We start from the raw sequence: 20,768 nt of genomic DNA, 5'->3' as shown, positions 1-20,768 counted from the left end.
TAATAAAACAATAATAATGATAAAAAAATCATAAAAAAATAAAAAAATGATAATAATAACAATAAGAATAAAACAATAGTAAAATAAAATAAAAATAATAATAGGAATAATAATAGTAATAATAATAAAAAATAATAATAATACTAATAAAATAAAATAATAAAAAAATATTAATAATAGTAGTAAATAAAATAATAATAATAATAATAATAGTAATAATAATAAATAATAATAATAATAATAATAATAATAATAATAATAACTAGTAATAATAATATATAAATAATAATAATAATAATAGTAATAAAAATAATAATTATAATAATAATAATAATAGTAATAATTATAATAATTATAATAATAGTAATAATAATAATAAATATAGTAATAATAACAATTGTGTCGCATTTAAGAGAAAAACTCTAAACATCTTGGCAAGTAATAAAAAAGAAGAATCATAATAATCATAGTAGTGATGGAGTCACATAGAGTACTCAATATAACAGAAACCACAAGCATAGACATACTCTCTCTAAATCGCATACAACAAACATCAAGAGGTTAAACGATAAAATAATTTGGTTCAGGAGAAGACTTTCATGCATCAATATATAACACAATTGCATGTTCTGGAAAAACCTCAACCACACGAAAATACCTCCTCTCATACACCACCTTTACTCACTCATTAAGCTTTCACCCTAGTAAGTAGTTACTACATTAATGTCCAAAAACCAAAACAATGATTTAAATATCATTCAAGTGCAATTAACTTCTGGTTTCAGCTCATCAATTGCCATGATCCTTACCTCTCTAGCTTCTTTGGAGATGGCTAGGGTTTCTTGATCACTTACTAATGTAGCCAAAAGTAATCCAAGTGTAAAAAGATCTATTTTATGCTAGCAAAGGTTTGAACTCACATCCACCCAATTATCAGGCATATGCACAACCATCAGCCTATAGATGTTTCTTGACATATCATGCACACATATACTCATAACATCATGCCACGTGTTCATATATACGCCCACAATAAATTAAATAATTAAAACATCACATTAATGGCATACACAAGACAAGAACCCAAGTCCCCCTCAAATGCACCAAGCGTGTCTAACCACTTGAGCTACCATTATTCCTTTGTTGTAATTCTCTGCATTAATTACTTTATAGATTACTTCCCTCACATTTATTAAATAAATATTTATTTATTTCCTTAATTTTCCCGGGTCTTACAAACATCTTCCAACAATACCCTTGCCATGACCCACCAAACACTCAAAAACATGAGTCTACCCCGTCTATTACCTTCCCCTGTTGTAGGGTCATCACTTCAACAAAAAACCCACAACGTCTAATGTTCAAAAACTCTCTTCGGCAGAGATGCATTTACGGCGTGAAAAAGGGTTATGTTTCACCTGCGATGCCCCATTTACATCTACCCATAAGTGTCCCAATAAGCAACTTTACTTGTTATAGGTTGCAGACAATGCACCTACCTTGTTGGACCCTGACCCCGTGATAAGGAGCATGAGATTACTCAGCAAGCTTCTTTAGAGCATCATCTCTCTTTTAATGTATTGAACGAATGTTTAGGAATCAGAACCATGAGATTTCAGGGAACTATTAGTCGAATGCAAATTCGAATACTTTTGGATAGTGGGAGTTCTGCAAATTTTTTACACCCTAGAATTGCACATTATTTGCTATTCCATATCGAACCAACTTCTTGATTACAGGTCCTGGTAGACGATGGTCATTTTGTGAATGTGGAATGGATGATAAATTCTATGGAGGTTCAAACTTAAGGGCATGTTTTACATCTTTCAGTATATCTTCTTCCCGTTACAAATGTAGACATTGTACTTGGAGTAGCTTGGTTAGCCACGCTTGGTCTAACTATTTCGGATTACACAACTTTGACATTAAAATTTTACGTGAATGGCCAATTTGTTACTTTACATGGTGAAAAATCTCAACTATCACCTTCGATTCAATTTCATAATATGATCATAAATGTCAGTGGGGCACTGTCTCCACTAATAAAGAAGTTGCAACCTATGACTATGTTGCAATCCAAAGTGATCGTAAAAGGTAATTAACACATGCAACAAGTCTTAATTCAATGGGAAGGCAAGTATGACATACTTGCTACATGGGAAGACTTGCCACAATTTCAATAGAAATATCTTGATATTAACCTTGGGGACAAGGTTACTTTTAATGGGGGTGGTAATTTTATATTAGAAAAGGAAGCAAGGATAGAATTGGAAACGACTAGTGGGAATATGCAACCAAAACAGCTGGCAAATATGGAAGTGTAACAAACTCACGTGGTTTGGGTAAAAGGGGTAGGGCAGTAACTAAATATATAGCTCATTAGCATAAGGATGGAGGGTGTGAATTTGGTCTCTATTCAATATTGTCTCTTCCTATTCCTCTGGATATTACTTTTATTAGCAGCCTTCTCCTTGGTTTTTTTCTTTACAGTAGTAAGCAATACTACATAGTTATTTCCTTGATTTAACTTAGTGTGTTACTTTATTTCCATTATTTCCATCATTACACCGAATGAGCCAAGCAATAAGGATGGTCGTCACCAAGAAGAGAAACATCATTAGACCAACGGATTTCCTATCCCTGTAATTTTGCTATTGAAATGATCTCCTTCCATCATTATATTATCATTCAAAATTAAAAATATGAACATTTTTAATTCAAATTACAAGCTTACCATATGATAAGTGCCAAAAATTAGTAAGGATTCATAGAGAACTCTGAAACTTCTGTTTGTAATTTGTGTTATTTCATATTGATTCTCCCTAAATCTAAGACAAATGAGTTTCAATCACATGCTTCCAAGTTTTGACTTAAAGAAATCATTTGACCTTAAGGAAGAAATCAAATACAGTGAGAAAAGGAGAAATGCTACCCAAGGTTGCTCAGACCAAAGCAATATCGCCCAAGCGAGAGCTTAGGCCGCTAATCTCGCCTAAGTTAAGAAGGATCACGCCTAAGCGAGATCTTGTGTAGAAGAAATCATCACTTGTCGCCTTTCTAGCTAAAGCGAGCTTGAGCTCGCCTAAGCGAGAGTTTGTGAAGAAGCCATCATCATCTTTGCAATTCTCGCCCAAGCGAGAATGTGGTCGCCCAAGCGAGACCTTTCTTCAACCCGAAGAACTCTATCTCGCCTAAGCGAGAATGATTGGCTTAAGCAAGACTTCGTGGAGTATATATACTCCTTGAATCAGAAGAGTGGAGGGATCCTTAGTTACCACATCTGTACAAGTTCTGGAGCATCACACACTAGTGAGATCTTCATTTTCTTGTTCTTCTTTTCTAGTTCTTAGGTTTTGATGGCTACCATGAGTGGCTAATCTCTTTCCTTGAGATTGAATGTAATCGACTCAAACTTGGATGTAATCTGGTGATATTTATATATAGCATTTCTATTATATTGGTATTATTGTTCTGTTCTTAATGCTTGATTCTATCTGATCAATAGTTGTCCCGATTTTGATTTTTTAGATATGACTGGAAAGTATTTCTAAATATCCGATTTGAACAATGATACTTGATATACTATGATGCTAGGAATAGATCTCAATATAACAATTGCTTATAACACTCGACTGTAATGTTGGATACTTTGTTGAATATATGAGGAATCAATATTCAAGGAACTAATCTTATGAATTTTATATGCAAGGAATCAGTATAAATGATTTTTGGGTGTTGCATCAATATTGTTATTGTCAGATGTTATGTATTATATTCATCCAGATTACAAACAAGGGAGATAAATGAAATTCAATCCCAATTTCTTTTACTGAATTTTTCTAAAATTTTCTGCTTTTACTATATTAATTTTATGCAATAGTCAATGATATATCAAATTAAAATCTTTGTACATATGTTGATTAAGATAATTATCTATTTTCACTGAATTCGTTCCTCGTGGGTTCACACACTCTTACTTAAAATAATTATACTATAGTTGATTTTTGGTATGCTTGCCAAGAGATCAAAAAGTATTTTTGGCTCCATTGTCGGGGAACGATGTTCTTTTGAAATTTTTAGTTATCTCATCCATCTTTGTGTATATTTTCTTAATTAGATAGTTTATTCAATTTCCTCCTTTGTACTAATTCTTGCTTGAGCTGTTTTGATTTATGTTCTTACGAGGTCGGGTTCCTGAAGATCAATTAGCATTTGACCTGGAGATAGAAAAGATAGCTAGAAGAAACAGAGGCAAAAACAAAAAGAAGCAAGGAAAAACAAAGGAAGCACTCAGCCAACACACAGACCAATCCCAAGGAGCACTGTAAATCAATTACCACCAGAAGTGGGAAGATTATGGGAAGAGGGATTGGAGATAACTTGGTTGTTGAAGAGGAAGTGTTGGAGGAGAAAGCGAGTGAAAAAGAAAGACTTAATTCATCATTTGGTCCTCTAATTATGATGTATGGTTCATTTTGGTCCCCTAATTTTTGTGAGGTTCAATTTAGTCCTCCAGGTTTTTAAAACAGTTTAATTTGGTCCCTCCCGTTATCTTTGGTTAAACGGCCTCAGAATAGTGAAACTGTGTCAATTTGGAACAAAAACGTGGCATGTTTGTTAATAGTTGGCATCAATGTACTGTGATGAGGTGGCATAAAAGTATATGGAGGGAGAATTGGTTAGCCCTAATTTCACAATTAATCTTCTTTGTGTGGGAGTTCTTTGACATTTGGTGTACGTTGATTGTGAATGATGTCAAGGGGGCATTATTCTTCTTCTTGGTCATGTAATTCGCTGCAAATGCAAAATACAAGCTCATCCAATCATGATGGTGGCTTTTCCTCTCACGGTGGTGGTTCTTCCTCTCATGGTGGAGCACCATATTGCAACTATAGGCAGCGAACACTTCGTCTTCGAATCCACAGCCAAGACGACAGCGAACACTTCGTCTTCAAATCCTTCTTCTTTGTTTGGTTTTTCACGGATTAATTATGCTTCTCCACCAAATCCCCCAATTTGTTCTTCAATTCCCTATTTTCAAAGAACCCTAACCCTAACAGATTTACCCCCTTTCAAAACAAAGTTAATTTTTTTAACTCAAGTCCACATCACCCAATCTCAATACACTGCCACCTAATGCACAGATGCCACACTATCACATTAAAACAGTCTGTCGTTAATTTTTTTAACTTTGTTAACGTTGAGGACTAAATTGAACCTCTTTCAAAAACTGGAGGACTAAATTGAACCTCAAAAAAATTAAGGGACCAAAATGAACCCCACATCATAATTAGAGGACCAAAAGATGAATTAATCCAAAAAGAAAAGAATGGGTGTGAGGGAAAGGAAGAACAAAATAAAAATGAGCATGTAAATAAAATAGAGAAAGAAAAGGAAGAAAAAAATAAAAGTTAGAAGAAAAAGAGGGAGAAGGGTTAGAAATAGGTACCACAATTGAAGTGTCTACCATACCCTCAAAATCCTTCCAAAAAAGACAAGGAAAGACAATTTGCAAGATTCATGGACATTTTCAAGCAACTACAAATTAATATTCCTTTTCTGGATGTTATGGAGCAGATGCCAACTTATGCAAAATTCATGAAAGAGCTCCTAACAAAGAAAACAAAATTTTCTGAAGAAATAGTGGACCTTGAAGCAGGGTGTAGTGCCATCATTCAAAAATCTTTACCTTAGAAGTCAAAGGAACCTGGGAGCTTCACTATTCCAGTCACAATTGGAACATTACTAGTAGATAAAGCATTGTTCGACTTGGGTGCAAGTATAAATTTGATGTCTTTGTCTATGATACGAAGAATAGGAGATATGGAAGTAAAGCCTACAAGGATGACATTACAGTTAGCTGACAGATCTATGAAGTATCCATATGGTGTGGTAGAGGATGTCGTAGTTAAAGTTGACAAATTCATTTTCCCAGTCGATTTTGTTATGATGGCACCAGTGTAGGAAAGACTTTTTGCCACGGTTATTTTGGTCATTTGGCCTCGGTTTAAGACTTGAGGCATATGCATCCAAGGCAAAAAGGGTCATTTTTTGCCTCGTTTCTCAACCGAGGCATATCCCATCATTACTGCCTCGGTTTTGATGACAACCGAGGTGTAATATACGTTAAAAGTTAAAAACAGTTGCAGAAATGATCTTTCTCTCTTCTTCTCCGACCTTCAACTCCAGCCTTCCAGACCATCTTCACCACACGAATGATGTCGAAATAGTGCTGACGGAGAAAATTGAGAAGCGCGACCACGGGCAGATCGAGAACAACACAATACCTTCGAACCACCATTGGCATAGCTTCGTTCACGTTCTTGCACTCACGAAACGAACCAGTTCTTTGCCAAAATCCCGTTGCAGCAAGACGGAACGAACCCAACAATCTAGAACACGCCATGGATTTTTCCACACAGACGAACCACTGTGAACCTAGCCAACACACGTCCATCACGCCAGAAAACTCAACGTTGTAACATCTGAACCAAGCCTTCACGAACCCTAATCGCGAGATTCACTACATAGCAATGCCTCCATCAGATCTTCTACATTTCTTCTTTCTCATTCTCACTTGTAGGACACTAATTGGAGATGGCAGAATTATAATCCGAGGTTTTCTAGTGGGCATGGTGCTTTAAGGAGATTGTACCATGCATGTTGGATCTAAATTTTTTCTATATTTGTCATTCTACTTACAACAACGGGAGTAGAAAATAAACCTGCATTTCTTAACCTTTTTCTTCACATTTATTTGCAAGAATGAATATCCTTGAGCTCACCTATGGATGTGGCGCAATAAAGGGAATTGGAATAAGGAGGCTTTGAATCCTTGACCCTCACTTAAAAGACACAACTAACTAATATTGAAGTTGGCCAAACATGTTAAGGATTTGAACCTAAAACATAATTTGTCAATACTGAAGTTGACCATCAAATTTCCAATATAGAAGTTGGCCAAGTAGTCAAAGAACTAAAGCCACAATAGAGAGGATGTTGAAGCCTCTAAATTTAAAGTTGATGAGTTCTTTGACAAGGTGGTTCTATATAGGAGCTAAAAAGGGACCTTGATGTAGAGGAAGATTGAAACCACACAAAATATAGTTCTTTTTAAATTTTTGCACATTTAAATTTCTGCATTCAGTTTCAGTTTTTAATTTATGTTTTTGCTTTGAATTGTTGAATAAGTATAGGCATGGACATTTTGGGCAATTGATATCTTTTGGGACTACATGTAAAATCTTTATGAACTTTTGGTTGGAACAAGAACTAGGAGAAAAACTAAAGAAACATTTTTTAACTTTAAAAGCTTTACCTTGTGTTTGGATGAAGCATTTTAACAATGCTGGGAAATTGAAATGCATTGTATTTGAATTACTTGCAATTAAATTCCCTTTATTTTCTAAATAACTTGTTTGGATAAAGAAATTAAAATACCTTACATTTCAATTTCTTATTTGGATAAAACATTTGAATTTCTTGTAGAATAAAATTTCATTTCAACAATACTTAGTTTAAGTTTATTTATGTTTGTAGTTCATGATAAATTTGGAAACAAGCTCGATGACCCAGATGGGCCGAGCCGACTCGACTACTCAGCCAGGCTAATCCAACCCAACAAGCCAAACAGATTGGGTTGGCCTAACGATCTAGACAGGTCTGACCAACCCAACAACCCATACAGTCTAGTCGTGCCCGTCTAGTTCATCAACCTGCTTCGATCCGCCTAGGTCATTGGCTTCGCTTGGCCCTACTAGGTCATTGAGTCCACCCAACCAATCTGGGTTGTTGGGCTCGTTTGTGTCATCGGGCTTGCCTGCCCGCTACATGTCGTTGGGTCAAACTCGGCTAGGTCATCGAGACCATTCGGCCTATCTAGGTCGTCGGGTCGGTCAGTCTCGTCTAGGTCGGTGAGCTGGTCCAGCTCGTCAAGGTCTACAATTCAATTAGGCTCGTTTAGTTCAATAAGCCCGTGTGTGTCATCGGGCCTTCCCAGCCTGTTTGGATCGTCGGGCCCACCCGACCTGTTTGTGTCGTTGGGCCAACTCGATCCGTTTAGGTCATCGGACCCACTCGGCCCGTCTGACTCATCGAGCCTTCCTGTGGACTAGACCAAATTGAGAACTCTACCAGACAGTCTAGAGAGTGATGTTGAGTGAGAATAATTTCAAATTCCACCTATTTTGAGGGTATTTGAATTTTTACTAATTTAGCTAATTGAAATACTTCAAAAAACAATGTTTGCATTTTAAATGCTTTTTAATTTCTCTATGCAAACAAAGCATTTAATTACAAAGAAATCTAAATTCTTCAAAAAAATGAATTGCTTCATTAAAACACTCTGTCCAAACACACTATTAGGAAATTGCAAAATCAGGAAAAATGGTAAGTCCTGGTGCTTAAAGGTTCAAGATGAATTGCAAATAGAGTTCACAGTTTAACATAATAAATGAACCCACCTAATAAGATGAGTGAGTCAAAAAGGTGAGATGATTGAAACATTCGTATTGAGTTTTTTACTGGTTTTGCGTTTACTTTTATTAAGCTCATATCATATGCATATAGATATAAAATCTCAACCCAAGTTTACCCTCATCACTTTAAGGCATGTGTGTTGAAGTGGCCATATCTCCTATTCCAAAGACACAAGCCATCACCTTTTGGCTTCGTGGCAATATTACTTCCATGTTTGAATCTTATAGGAAAACTTCCACTTATGTAAAATGTTCTAGATTTTACCTCCTATCTTAGATGTTTCTTTATTGTTCTATAATTTGCGTGACATTTTCGATACTTTTATTTTAAGATTTTCTATATTCTTCTAGAATTTGTATTGAGCATTTCATTTATAAAAAGTTGAGGTCTTCAATAGTTGGGCACAACGATAGCATCCATCACAGAGTTGGGTACTAAATTTCTTAAGTTTCTTTTAGAAGTAACAACTGGAGATGTTCTCGTAGATGCCTTGATGGAAAAGCAATTGCTTCCAACTTCTCTTGTGCCACTGTGTGCATGAGAAACATTTTTTTCTTGAAAGGTGTGGGACTTCAACATCTCATCTCACTTGAAAATCTACAGATTGAAAACTGTTTGAACCTTAAGTTGCTCCCATAAAAGGATTTGCTCCCTCTTTCTTTTTCTATACTTAGCATCAGGGAATGTTCTCTATGCATAGCTATGCAAGGAAGGGATATTTGAATTGGCCTAGGATTTCCCATATTCCATGTGTATCAAAATTGATCAGAATTTAAAACTTGTCTTAGTCATGATAAATTAGGTTCATATATTTTAATTTAATGTATGTTGTTGAAACTTGTGTAGTTAAATGTTCAAACTGTCCTCTACTTCTCAATAATATGTGGTGTATTGGGTTTATACATTTATTGTTTAACATTAGATTTCAGCATCTTGCATCATGTTATCAAACTCATTAATTGCAATCATTCTTAAAGATGGATAATTGAGGTTTAAAACGGCTTTTGGGTATCAGTTTGTTTGTTATCTAAGAGGTATGTTTTCACTTAATTGAAAAATGATAAACTCCTTGTCACTGCATCATCACAAGAAATGCTAAAAATTATTATGAGAAATCACCTAACAAACCTGAGATAAACCTTCCATTAAAAATTTAATATGCCTTCTGGAATTATATTTTGAGCTAAGCACTTTAATCAATTAAACCAATTTCCAGTGGTAGCCATCCTTTTTGTGATAGAATGGAAAAATAAAGAGAAAAACGATGAATTCCACATAACAACTATTGTTTTTCTTTAAAATCTTAATTAAATATTATTTAAGTTCGTCCTTTTCTAAATCTTTTTAATAGTTTGGATAGAATATCTTAATTTCTTACAATGTTTAATTGAATAACATAAATCTTTTAATAAAAATAAGTTATTTGAATTTATTTTTGAAATCCAAATTGAATAATTGCAGTCGTGAAAAGTGTGTTTCAAAAGGATTAACGTCAATGTCGCATAGAGAAAATGATACACTGAGGTGGGTTCAACAGGAAAAATATAACACATATATGGAATTTAAAATAGTTATTATAGGTGAGTCATAACGCACTTCGAGGCTAAGTATAAAACATATGAATGTTTAACCTTATTGCTTCACCTTTGAAGAGTTGACTTCGATTCTTTGATGGAGTTCGCATCTTCATCATCATCATCATCTTCGTCCTTCTTAAAATCAGAACCCCATTTCATATACGACGTGTTCATAAACTTTGGGGCAAAAGACATCGGTAGAAGGTTCGTTTCTCATCTCCATTCCGCCCTTTTACAAGCTGAAGTAAAAACATTGATTAACGAGGAGAATCCGCAAGAGGGAATGAATCTGGAAGAACACCTGCGAGCAATAGCCGGCACCAAGATCACAATAATTGTTTTCACCAAAACATACACCGAATCTACCAGGTGTCTTCTTGAGCTTGAAAAAATCATTGAATGCCACCAAACTTTTGGCCAAATAGTTCTGCCTGTATTCTACGAGATTGACCAATTGGATGTACGTTATCAGGAGGATGATTTTGGAAAAGCGTTGGAAGAAGCTGTATACAAAAGCTATTCAGGAGAACAACTGGAACATGCGTTGTCCAGGTGGACTGATGCACTCACCACAGCCGCAGGTATTGATGGTTGGGATCTCAGAGATTTCAGGTAAACAAACGAATTCTTCGTACTTTCTTCTGTTTGAGAGTTAATGAAGCATATGTTAAGGTTGTCATTTACATTTTCGTAATACATTACAATTTATCTTGAAGGCATGATGCTCAACTTGTGGATGTGATTGTTAGTCGCGTTCAGACATTGTTGGACTATGCAGAGTTGGGTATTACCCGATTTCCTGTTGGATTACAGTCGCAAGTGGAAAAGGTGATTGAATGTATCGAAAATCATTCCACCAAAGTGTGTGTGATAGGGATATGGGGAATGGGAGGATCGGGTAAAACTACTATAGCCAAAGCTATCTATAATCGAATTTATCGTCTATTCATTGGTAAGTGCTTTATTGAAAATATTGAAGAAGTTCGGAATCGAGTATACAGAACGAATGTTCATTTGCAAGAAAAACTTATTAATAATGTCCTAAAAAGCGAGGTGGTGGTGACAGGCCTTGGGATGGGAAAACTCGTAATCAAGACCGAACTTTCCCGGAAAAAGTTGCTCATTGTACTTGATGATGTGAATAAGTTTGGCCAATTAAAACACCTTTGCGGGAATCCCGAATGGTTCGGTCAAGGAACGGTGATAATCATTACAACCAGAGATGTTAGCCTGCTGAACCGACTCAAAGTTAATTATGTTTATCAAATGAATGGTATGAACGATAATGATTCCCTTGAGCTTTTAAGTTGGCATGCCTTTGGAGAAGAAAAACCAAGAAAAGAATTGAACGAACTTGCAAGAAACATAGTTGCTTATTGTGGAGGACTACCACTAGCCCTTAAGGTCTTTGGTGGTATGACAATGAAAGAGTGGGAAAGCGTATCATCAAAACTACCAGTAATTCCCTTTGCCCAAGTTAAAGAGAAATTGAAAATAAGCTTTGACGGTTTAGGTGACATGGAAAAGGATATATTTCTTGATGTATGCTGCTTTTTTATTGGTAAAGAGAGAGGTTATGTCACAGAGATACTAAATGGTTGTGGACTACATGCTACTATTGGAATAACAACTCTCATAGAACGTAATCTCATAAAAGTTGAAAGGAACAACAAACTTGAAATGCATCCTTTGTTTCGAGACATGGGAAGAGAAATTATTTTCCGAAGATGGCCAGAGGAACCGGGAAAAAGGAGTAGATTATGGTTTCATGAAGATGTAAAAGATGTCCTAGAAAAAAACACTGTAAGAACATTCTTTATATGGTTTTGAAACTTCTTTTGACTCAGCATTAAGTATCAGTGGTCAACATATATTGATAGATTTCTCAATTATATGTCTTTGCGATGTTCACCATAGGGAACAAAAGCTACTCAGGGATTGTCCCTAAAACTGCCTTCAACCAATAGAAATTGCTTCGAGGCTCATGCTTTCAAGAAAATGAAGAGATTAAGACTGCTACAACTGGATCATGTACAACTTACTGGAGATTATGGGCACCTTTCTAAACAACTGAGATTGATTTGTTGGCAAGGGTTTCATTCTAAATACATTCCAAACAACTTTCATATGGAAAATGTAATTGCAATGGATTTGAAGCATAGTCATCTTCAACTCGTCTGGAAACAACCGACATGGAAATCACCACTCTGGAAACAACCCCAGGTATTCGTTACGTGCCATTTTCTCTTAAGACTCATTTAAAACTCATGGTTTAATTATAATAGAAATAGTATAATTGGTTCCGGATATTACAAATTGCATTTTCCTATTTGCTTCCCTAATCTTTTGTCAGAAAACTATTTTTGTAGGTTTTAGAGCACTTAAAATTCCTTAATCTTAGTCACTCCAAGTACTTGAGAGAAACACCTGACTTTTCAAGACTACCAAATCTTCGACGGCTCATTCTAAAAGATTGCCCAAGTTTATGTAAGATACACTCATCTATTGGAGATCTATGCAATCTACTACTGATAAATTTGAAGGACTGCACAAGTCTAAGCAGTCTCCCCAGAGAGTTATATAATTTAAAATCTTTAAGAACTTTCATCCTCACCGGTTGTTTCAAGATTGATATATTAGAAGAAGATATAGTGCAAATGGAATCCTTGATAACTTTAGTTACTGAAAATACAGCTGTGAAACATGTGCCCTGTTCAATTGTAAGCTCAAAAAGCATTGGATATATATCTCTTTGTGGATTGGAAGGATTGTCACTTAACCTTTTTCCTTCTTTGATTCGATCTTGGATGCCACCAACAATGAATCCACAGTCTTATATTAGTTTGTATTGCATGGATATGGAGAATAATAACTGGCACGACCTTGCGCCATTGTTTGGCGGCCTTGGAAATATTCGAAGCGTTCTAGTTCAATGTGACACGGAGTTTCAACTATTTAAGCAAGTAAAAACACTTCTTGTCGAATACGACGACAATTTTACAGAGTCAAGAATTTCAAAGCATCAGTTGAGGTTTTCTTTGATTGGTGTTGGAAGTTACAATGAATTATGCAACACACTCAGCAATAGCGTTTCTGAGGTTCTTCTCAAGCTCTTACCTTTCTGTAAATACATTCATCATTCACTTTAGCTATTGCTTAAGATAACATGAAATGATCGTAATACAATATCTATAGGAAACTAAAGAACTTACTTTTTTCTGAAACTGTTGTTTCTATAGTATTAATGCTTCATTTAAATGGAAAATTTACATACATGATTTAAGCCTTTGTTCTCGTGGTAAAGGGATTGGCAAGCTGTGAGTCTTGCGATGTTTGTCTTCCAGGTGACAACCATCCTTACTGGCTCGCCCATATCGGTGAGGGACGTTCTGTTTCTTTCACTGTGCCTCAAGATCGTGAGTTGAAGGGAATGGTTTTGTGTGTTGTTTATTTATCAGCCCCTGAATTCATGGCAAATGAATGTTTTCAAAGAGTATTGGTTGTTAATTACACAAAGTGCACGTTGCAGATACACAATCATGGCACAGTAATTTCCTTTAACGATAGAGATTGGGAGGGTATAATATCAAATTTAGGATCAGGAGATAAGGTGGAGTTTTTTGTGAGTTTTGGTCATGGATTGGTGGTCAAGAACACAGCTATCTATCTTAATATATGGTGAACCAACAAAGGCTTGGAAAGGGGGCCTTGCACTGACCCAAAGGAAAATGCTTTGAATAAATTCATTAAGTAAATCTTAATGTGTGGCTTCTGTAAGTTATTGTTCTTATTGTTCTTCTTTGGGACAGATAAGGATCCCTTGATGTATGGAATAAAATCCTAGTGTCCTTGTTTATAGTTTAGTTCTTTGCATTGTCTTCTTGAGTCTGTTAGGTAGTAGTTTATAGTTAAGAATTCAATATTTATTTTACTCTGTTTCTCTCTTCTTGGTGGTGTGATAACCTTTCTTGTATCCACTATCTCACATTATTTTTCCACCACTCCAACTCTCTGTATATCTGCTCTGTTTTGCTCTGTCTGTCCACTTTATCCAACTATTTACAAAATATTTATTACACTCACATTATACCTTAGTGTCATTGAGTTGTTTATTATATCTCCTTTCTCGTTGTTATTTTTGTAAATTGTTTTTCCTTCTTTTTGGTATTATTAGTACTACATCAACATGTAAATACAGTTGCTCTTTGGTATCTTTTTTTTTAAGTGTTTATGATTTGTTTTGTTGCCTATTAGTTTCTGTTTGCTTAAATTATTGAATTCAATTAACACATTTTAATGTTTCGTTACTTTCATTCTCTTTGTTTATTGTAACAATAATAATAATAATAACAATATTAAAAACAATTGAAGTGTTTTGGTGCAATGTGAAACCGAGTTTGAAGAATCTAACCATGTAGAAACTATTCTGATAGAAAATGGTGCAAATATTACAAAATCGGGAACTTCAAAGCAGCACTTCAAGTCTGTATTGATTGGTGTTGGAAGATTCAAAGATTTCTTCAATGCTGTCAGTGATAAAATTTCTGATGTTCTTCTCTAGCTTTCCCTTTATTCATTACTTTCACTATCCTTTTAGCTATTAATTAAGAGAACGAAATTAGCCTAATCAAGTATGTAGCTGATTTTAATAACCAACTAACCAAGTGATTATGCTTATACTAAGTACTAGCAAATTGATTTCCACTTTCTTGCTTTTCTAGTTTGATGATTGTTTTATTTCCAGTGATGGTCAAAAACAGACCCGCATTCTAAATCCGTACAGAAATGATGGTGATATATACACAACAAAACTATTAACCAGATTTGTTTTAATCATGCATTATCTTTTTATTTAACAAAAACATGCCCTTATTTATCTTACGATACAGGTATTTGAAAGCAGTGAATCATGTCATATTTCTCTTTCAAGTGGCAATGATCCTTATTGGTTGGCGCATAGAGGCGAAGGGAATGACTTTATGTGTCGTTTATTTATCACCTCCTAAAATTCTGACAACTGAATATTTTAGAAGTGTCTTAATTGTTAATAACACAAAGTGCACATTACGGATAGGAGAATGTTTAATTATTGTCTTAATTGGTTTCTTCCTTTTTATATTGAAAATTGAAATAATTAAATACATTAATTAAGATATTATAAATGCCATAAAATAAATTTTATAAGGACAAAATTATTTTTTTAAATTTGTAGACAATAACATGAAGAATGACTTTGGAATTTTTAAGTTTCTACTAAAAAAAAAAAATCTCTGGTGGCACTTCAAGAATCTCTCAGAGTTAAAGTTTCAAATGTGAAGACTGTAAACCTTCTGAAAGATATGTCTTTAAGTTTTACAAAAAAAACAAAAATTCTTCAGTGATAAAATTATTACACTTTTTGTGGAAATTTTTTTTCTTTCTACTATTCCTTCAATTTAATTTTCCTTTCTTGTTGGAAAAGATTATCAAGAAGTCAGAGAAAGAAAATTCGATGAAGTCTCAAATTGATATTTTAGTTTTTTTTTTATAAATTTTTTAGATGGTCAATACTATTTCTTTTTGCTATGTTAATTTAAACTTACTTATGTTTAATTATATTTAATATTTAACAATATTAAAACATAGTTATTTTATTATTTAATTAATTTTTAACTTTGATAGGTGAACATTAAATAAAATATGAAACCTACCTATACAATTTTTATGGACAATTTTGTCTTTTAAATAAAATAAAATTGTATTAATAATAATTAGGTCAGATTTAATTTAATATTACACTTATCTATGTATTTTTTATACAATTCAACGCATATTAATTACCTTAACCGGCGCTCTAAGACACCGGTTAACCAGACCTTTACGGATATTCTAGTTTTGACCGGTTAAGAATACAAAAAGGGTAAGGAATCGTTACGTGTACAATATGCATTTGAGATGTAGCCTAAAATTTTCACTATAATTGCTTTGGTTTAATCGTAAGCTAGATTACATTATTAAATAAAAACTTATTAAAATTATTAAAATGAGACATAGACCAGCAAGCTAGAATTCAAAATAAATATAAATTGAAAAAAAGGAAATGTTTCTTTAATAATAACTACAAATGCTATTAAATAATGTTACAAAAAATGCGTATGATATAGTTTTGTATTTCAATAAATTACCTTGCTTTTTTAATAAATGAATGACAGTCATCTCTTTTTTAATTTTTAAATGATACAAAACTTTTAATAAAGTGATATCTAATTCTTTTATTTTATTTATTTTACAAATGTAATATCCCAATTAAATAGATAAATCCAATTTAATAAAACATCGCAAACTTAAAATATTCAGAGTGTATAGAGATTGGGATATGGAGGTATATAGCACACCATGCCCATCCATACCAAAAGGAAAGAGGCCACACACGACCTAAACGAAGTACAATAGTTAAAAGTAGCACAAAGTCTAGTCCAAAACAAGAGAATCTTAATCTAATAAAAACTCCATCTGCTGTGGACTCCGTAATAAGCTCGATACACGTCCATAACCATTAAGCTGCGACATTCCTATTATCATTACCACTGACAGGGGTTCTCACTTATGCTCACATCAATAAATTTGATGATCATCGAAAAGGAGAAAGTCCACACACAAACATACAAACAAGCAAAAGGGTAAGCTAGTGAAAGGGATTCTTATATAATAACACTCAACATGCAAATTTCAAAATCAAGCATAGTAACAAACATCCACACAGGAGAAACCAAACTATTTAAGATTCTTAAGCTTGACTATCCGGATACGCAAACTGAGGCACCACCACGAGACCGTGGAATTATGTCCTAGCAGTGAGGCATCACCACGAGGCCTTCGTGGAATTACGTTCATGCATGAGGCACCACCACGAGGCCTTCGTGGAATACGTCCTGGCCTTGAGGCACCACCACGATACCCGCATGAAATTACGTCCTTATGTTGAGGCACCACCATGAACTCTAACCCCGAGGTTCATGGGATTAAGTCCAATTGATGAGGCGCCACCAGGAACTCTCACTAGGAGGGTCCATGGGATTACGTCCATTAGATGAGGCACCACCATGAGCTCTCACTACGAGAGTCATGGAATTACGTCCTACTCATACTTTGTACATGTCTCACCGACCAATCAAAATTTTCCCATTAATACTAATATCATGTCGATATGTATATTTATATAAACAACCAATCATACAACTCATACTTCCCAATTCATACACAATAAAGCAACATCTTGTTTTCATCTCAATCCCATACAGTAATCATGGCACCATCCATCCAACCTTTCTAATAAAGCATTTAAGTCAGGCAAGCAAGCCATCACATCAGTGAACCATTCACACTATAGCACAAAACCTGCCCCAGTCTCGCTTAGGCTAGAAGATCTCACTCAGGCGAGAGAGGTCCTCTCGCTCAGGCGAGCCCCTTCTCGCCAAGGCGAGGGCTTGAGTAGGGGAACAATGGCTTCTGCGATTTCTCGCTCAGGTGAGACCTCCTCGCCTGAGTGAGATTACACCTCGCTCAAAAAGGAAACTAGTCGTCTGAGAGTACGAAGTGGAAATAACTTACGTGGATGGGAGAATGAGCCAAACTCACTTGAAATCGAATGGGTCTCAAAATTCTAGCAGAGCACAGTTGGGGAGATTGAGAGAGTAAGGTGGTTGCGTTTCTGTAATGTGGCAGAAATGAGAGTGTTAACTGGGATTAGGGTTTTTGGTTCCTTATGGGCCAGCCCTAGGCTCAACCAATCTGAGCAACCCTTTAGAATTAGGATAGAATAAAATAAGTGGTCCTTACAACAAACAAATTAAGGTATGCGTTAAGGTGAAAAGAATATGTATTTGTTATTCTTTAAAATTTAAATAGATACATGGCTAGGATAAAAAGAGAAATCATATATTGATTTTAATTTAGAAAGTAAAGTTAATATGTAATTTTCAAAAAACGGAACATACCTAGAAAAGTTTTCATAGTTAATCAGTGTAATGTTTCTTTTGGGTGGACACAGTGGGTGTAGGTCTAATCTAATACTATATACAATTCTGAACTAACAAATGGAAATTTCTTCAATAAAATATTATTTCTTACCCACTTCTATTCAAAAAAAAATTCTATAAGAGGTAAAAATGCTAACGTGTCACAATATCAGAATTTTGAACCTTCAAAAATTAAATAAAAAAGAACAAAATCTCTATCTCTTTTCTTCTCACGCTCCGTATCCCACACAAAAAATCATTCTCTTTCATCCCAACCTCTTCAGCTTCTTCTCTCTCTTTCTCACTCTCACAAATTCAAACCTCTTCAGCTTCTCTCTCTTTCTCACTCACAGATAACACCATTGCAGACAAAATGTCTTCAGCTTCATCTTTCTCTTTCGCACTCAAACATTAAGATCTATTTCTATTTTTGCTTTTTTTCGATTCTTCATCTCGATGTTCTTACCCAGATCTCGGTTTTGTTCATCTTTCTAGATGTTTTTCACTAACATCTTCACATTTCTACTTATTTTTGTTTTATTTTTTTTCACTTTTTTTTTTCAGATGAATGAAATGAGTAGAAGATGGGTCACAACAAAAATTTGATTTATTTGGTTTCAGAATGAAAGTGGTATGTGAAGTTCATATTTTATCCAGATTTCATTTCTTTTTCAGCTTTCTCAACCAAACAGTTCATCTTTTTACCCAGATCTCGATTTTTTCAGCTTTTTCAAGCAAACAGTTCATCTTCTTACCTAGATCTTGGTTTTGTTCAACTTTCTCGATGTTTTTCACTAACATCTTCACATCTCTACTTATTTTTGTTTTCATTTTTTTTTCCAGATGAATGAAATGAGTAGAAGATGGGTCACGACCAAGATTTGATTTATTTGGTTTCAAAATAAAAGTGGTATGTGAAGTTCATATTTTATCCAGATTTTAGTTTTTTTTTAGCTTTCTCAACCAAACAGTTCATCTTTTTACCCAGATCTTGGTTTTTTTCAGTTTTCTCAGGCAAACAGTTCATCTTCTTATTATCCTTTTACCTAGATCTTGGTTTTTTTAAGCTTTCTCAAGCGAACCGTTCATCTTCTTACTCAGATCTCAGTTTTGTTCAGCTTTCTCGATGTTTTTCACTAACATTTCATATCTCTACTTATTTTTGTTTTCATTTTTTTTCCAAATGAATGAAATGAGTAGAAGATCGGTCACGACCAAGATTTGATTTATTTGGTTTCAGAATGAAAGTGGTATGTAAAGTTCATATTTTATCCATATTTCATTTTTTTCAGCTTTCTCAACCAAATAGTTCATCTTTTTACCCAGATCTCGGTTTTTTTCAACTTTCTCAAGCAAACAGTTCATCTTCTTATTATCTTTTTACCCAGATCTTGGTTTTTTTTCAGCTTTCTCAAGCAAACAGTTCATCTTCTTACCCAGATCTCAGTTTTGTTAAGCTTTTTCGATGTTTTTCACTAACATCTTCACATCTCTACTTATTTTTGTTTTCATTTTTTTTCCAGATGAATGAAATGAGTAGAAGATGGGTCACGACCAAGATTTGATTTATTTGGTTTCAGAATGAAAGTGGTATGTAAAGTTCATATTTTATCCAGATTTCATTTTTTCAGCTTTCTCAACCAAACAGTTCATCTTTTTACCCATATCTCGATTTTTTTCAGCTTTTTCGATGTTTTTCACTAACATCTTCACATCTCTACTTATTTTGATTTTATTTTTTTTTCATTTTTTTGTTCAGATGAATGAAATGAGTAGAAGATGGGTCACGACCAAGATTTGATTTATTTGGTTTCAGAATGAAAGTGGTATGTGAAGTTCATCTTATTTTTACTCAGCTTTCGGTTATTTTCATCTTATGTTTCCATCTAATTCCATTCTTCTTCAAACACATTTTAGTACTTTTGTATGACTCTTTGTTTTTGTGATCAATGAAAGTTTTTTTTTCATATGAATGACATACAAGTTATTAGATAGATGAAGTTTTTGAAGAATACAAAAAAGGTAGAAACTTTTGTTCTTCTGTCTGCCAGATCAAAGTTTTTTGTATTTTTTTTCTTGGTATGTTGAATGAAGGTTTTATTTCAGATGAATCAACTATTTGAAGAATACAACAAAAGTTGGCTTTTTTTCTGTCATGAAGGAAGATTGATGATTTATTTAAAGAATACAACCAAGGTAGAAGCTTTTCTTCTTCCCTGGAATCTTTTCTTCTTCAAACATATTTTAGTACTTATGTATGACTTTTTTTTGTGATCAATGAAGGTTATCTTTCAGATGAATGATGTAGATGTACAAGTTTCTAGATGGATGAAGTGTTTGAAGAATATAGCAAAGGTAGAAACTTTTGTTCTTTTGTCTGTCAGATCAAAGTATTTTTGTATTTGTTTCTTGGTTTATTGAATGAAATTTTTATTTCAGATGAATCAATTGTTTGAAGAATACAACAAATGTTGGTTTTTTTTTTTCTGTCATGAAGGATGATTTTGCTAAATCGATGATCTCTTTCAAGAATACAACCAAGGTAGACGTTTTTCTTCTTCTCTGGAGTATTTTCTTCTTCAAACAGATTTTAGTACTTATGTATGGCTTTTTTTTTGTGATCAATGCAGGTTTTCTTTCAGATGAATGATGTACAAGTTTCTAGATGGATGAAGTGTTTGAAGAATATAACAAAGGTAGAAAATTTTGTTCTTTT

General features: G+C 34.2%; 1 protein-coding gene and 1 long non-coding RNA gene across 5 annotated transcripts; both read left to right on the top strand.

The window, feature by feature from the left end:
• The first annotated feature begins 10,104 nt into the window (after window positions 1-10,104).
• On the top strand, window positions 10,105-15,111 carry LOC114166761 (TMV resistance protein N-like). Of its 4 annotated transcripts, none has more exons than XM_028051556.1 (5): window positions 10,105-10,667; window positions 10,772-11,858; window positions 11,973-12,278; window positions 12,425-13,153; window positions 14,945-15,111. In XM_028051556.1, the coding sequence occupies exons 1-5, from the start codon at window positions 10,150-10,152 to the stop codon at window positions 15,059-15,061; spliced, it is 2,757 nt and encodes a 918-aa protein (XP_027907357.1). In that variant the 5' UTR covers window positions 10,105-10,149; the 3' UTR covers window positions 15,062-15,111. The 4 variants fall into 4 exon arrangements, with proteins under 4 accessions (XP_027907357.1, XP_027907359.1, XP_027907356.1 ...); XM_028051558.1 differs by lacking the exon at window positions 14,945-15,111 and adding an exon at window positions 14,489-14,607; XM_028051555.1 differs by lacking the exon at window positions 14,945-15,111 and adding an exon at window positions 13,360-14,155.
• Window positions 15,112-19,264: 4,153 nt separating this feature from the next.
• LOC114166767 lies at window positions 19,265-20,249 on the top strand. The gene is made up of 4 exons (XR_003600018.1): window positions 19,265-19,302; window positions 19,576-19,642; window positions 19,812-19,878; window positions 20,159-20,249. It is a non-coding gene; the product is annotated as an uncharacterized LOC114166767 (long non-coding RNA).
• Window positions 20,250-20,768: the final 519 nt, after the last annotated feature.

Source organism: Vigna unguiculata, chromosome 10, assembly GCF_004118075.2.
Source record: "Vigna unguiculata cultivar IT97K-499-35 chromosome 10, ASM411807v1, whole genome shotgun sequence".
NCBI lineage: Eukaryota > Viridiplantae > Streptophyta > Magnoliopsida > Fabales > Fabaceae > Vigna > Vigna unguiculata.
Note: the sequence above shows the minus strand (reverse complement) of the source record. Positions and strands in the feature narration are given on the sequence as shown.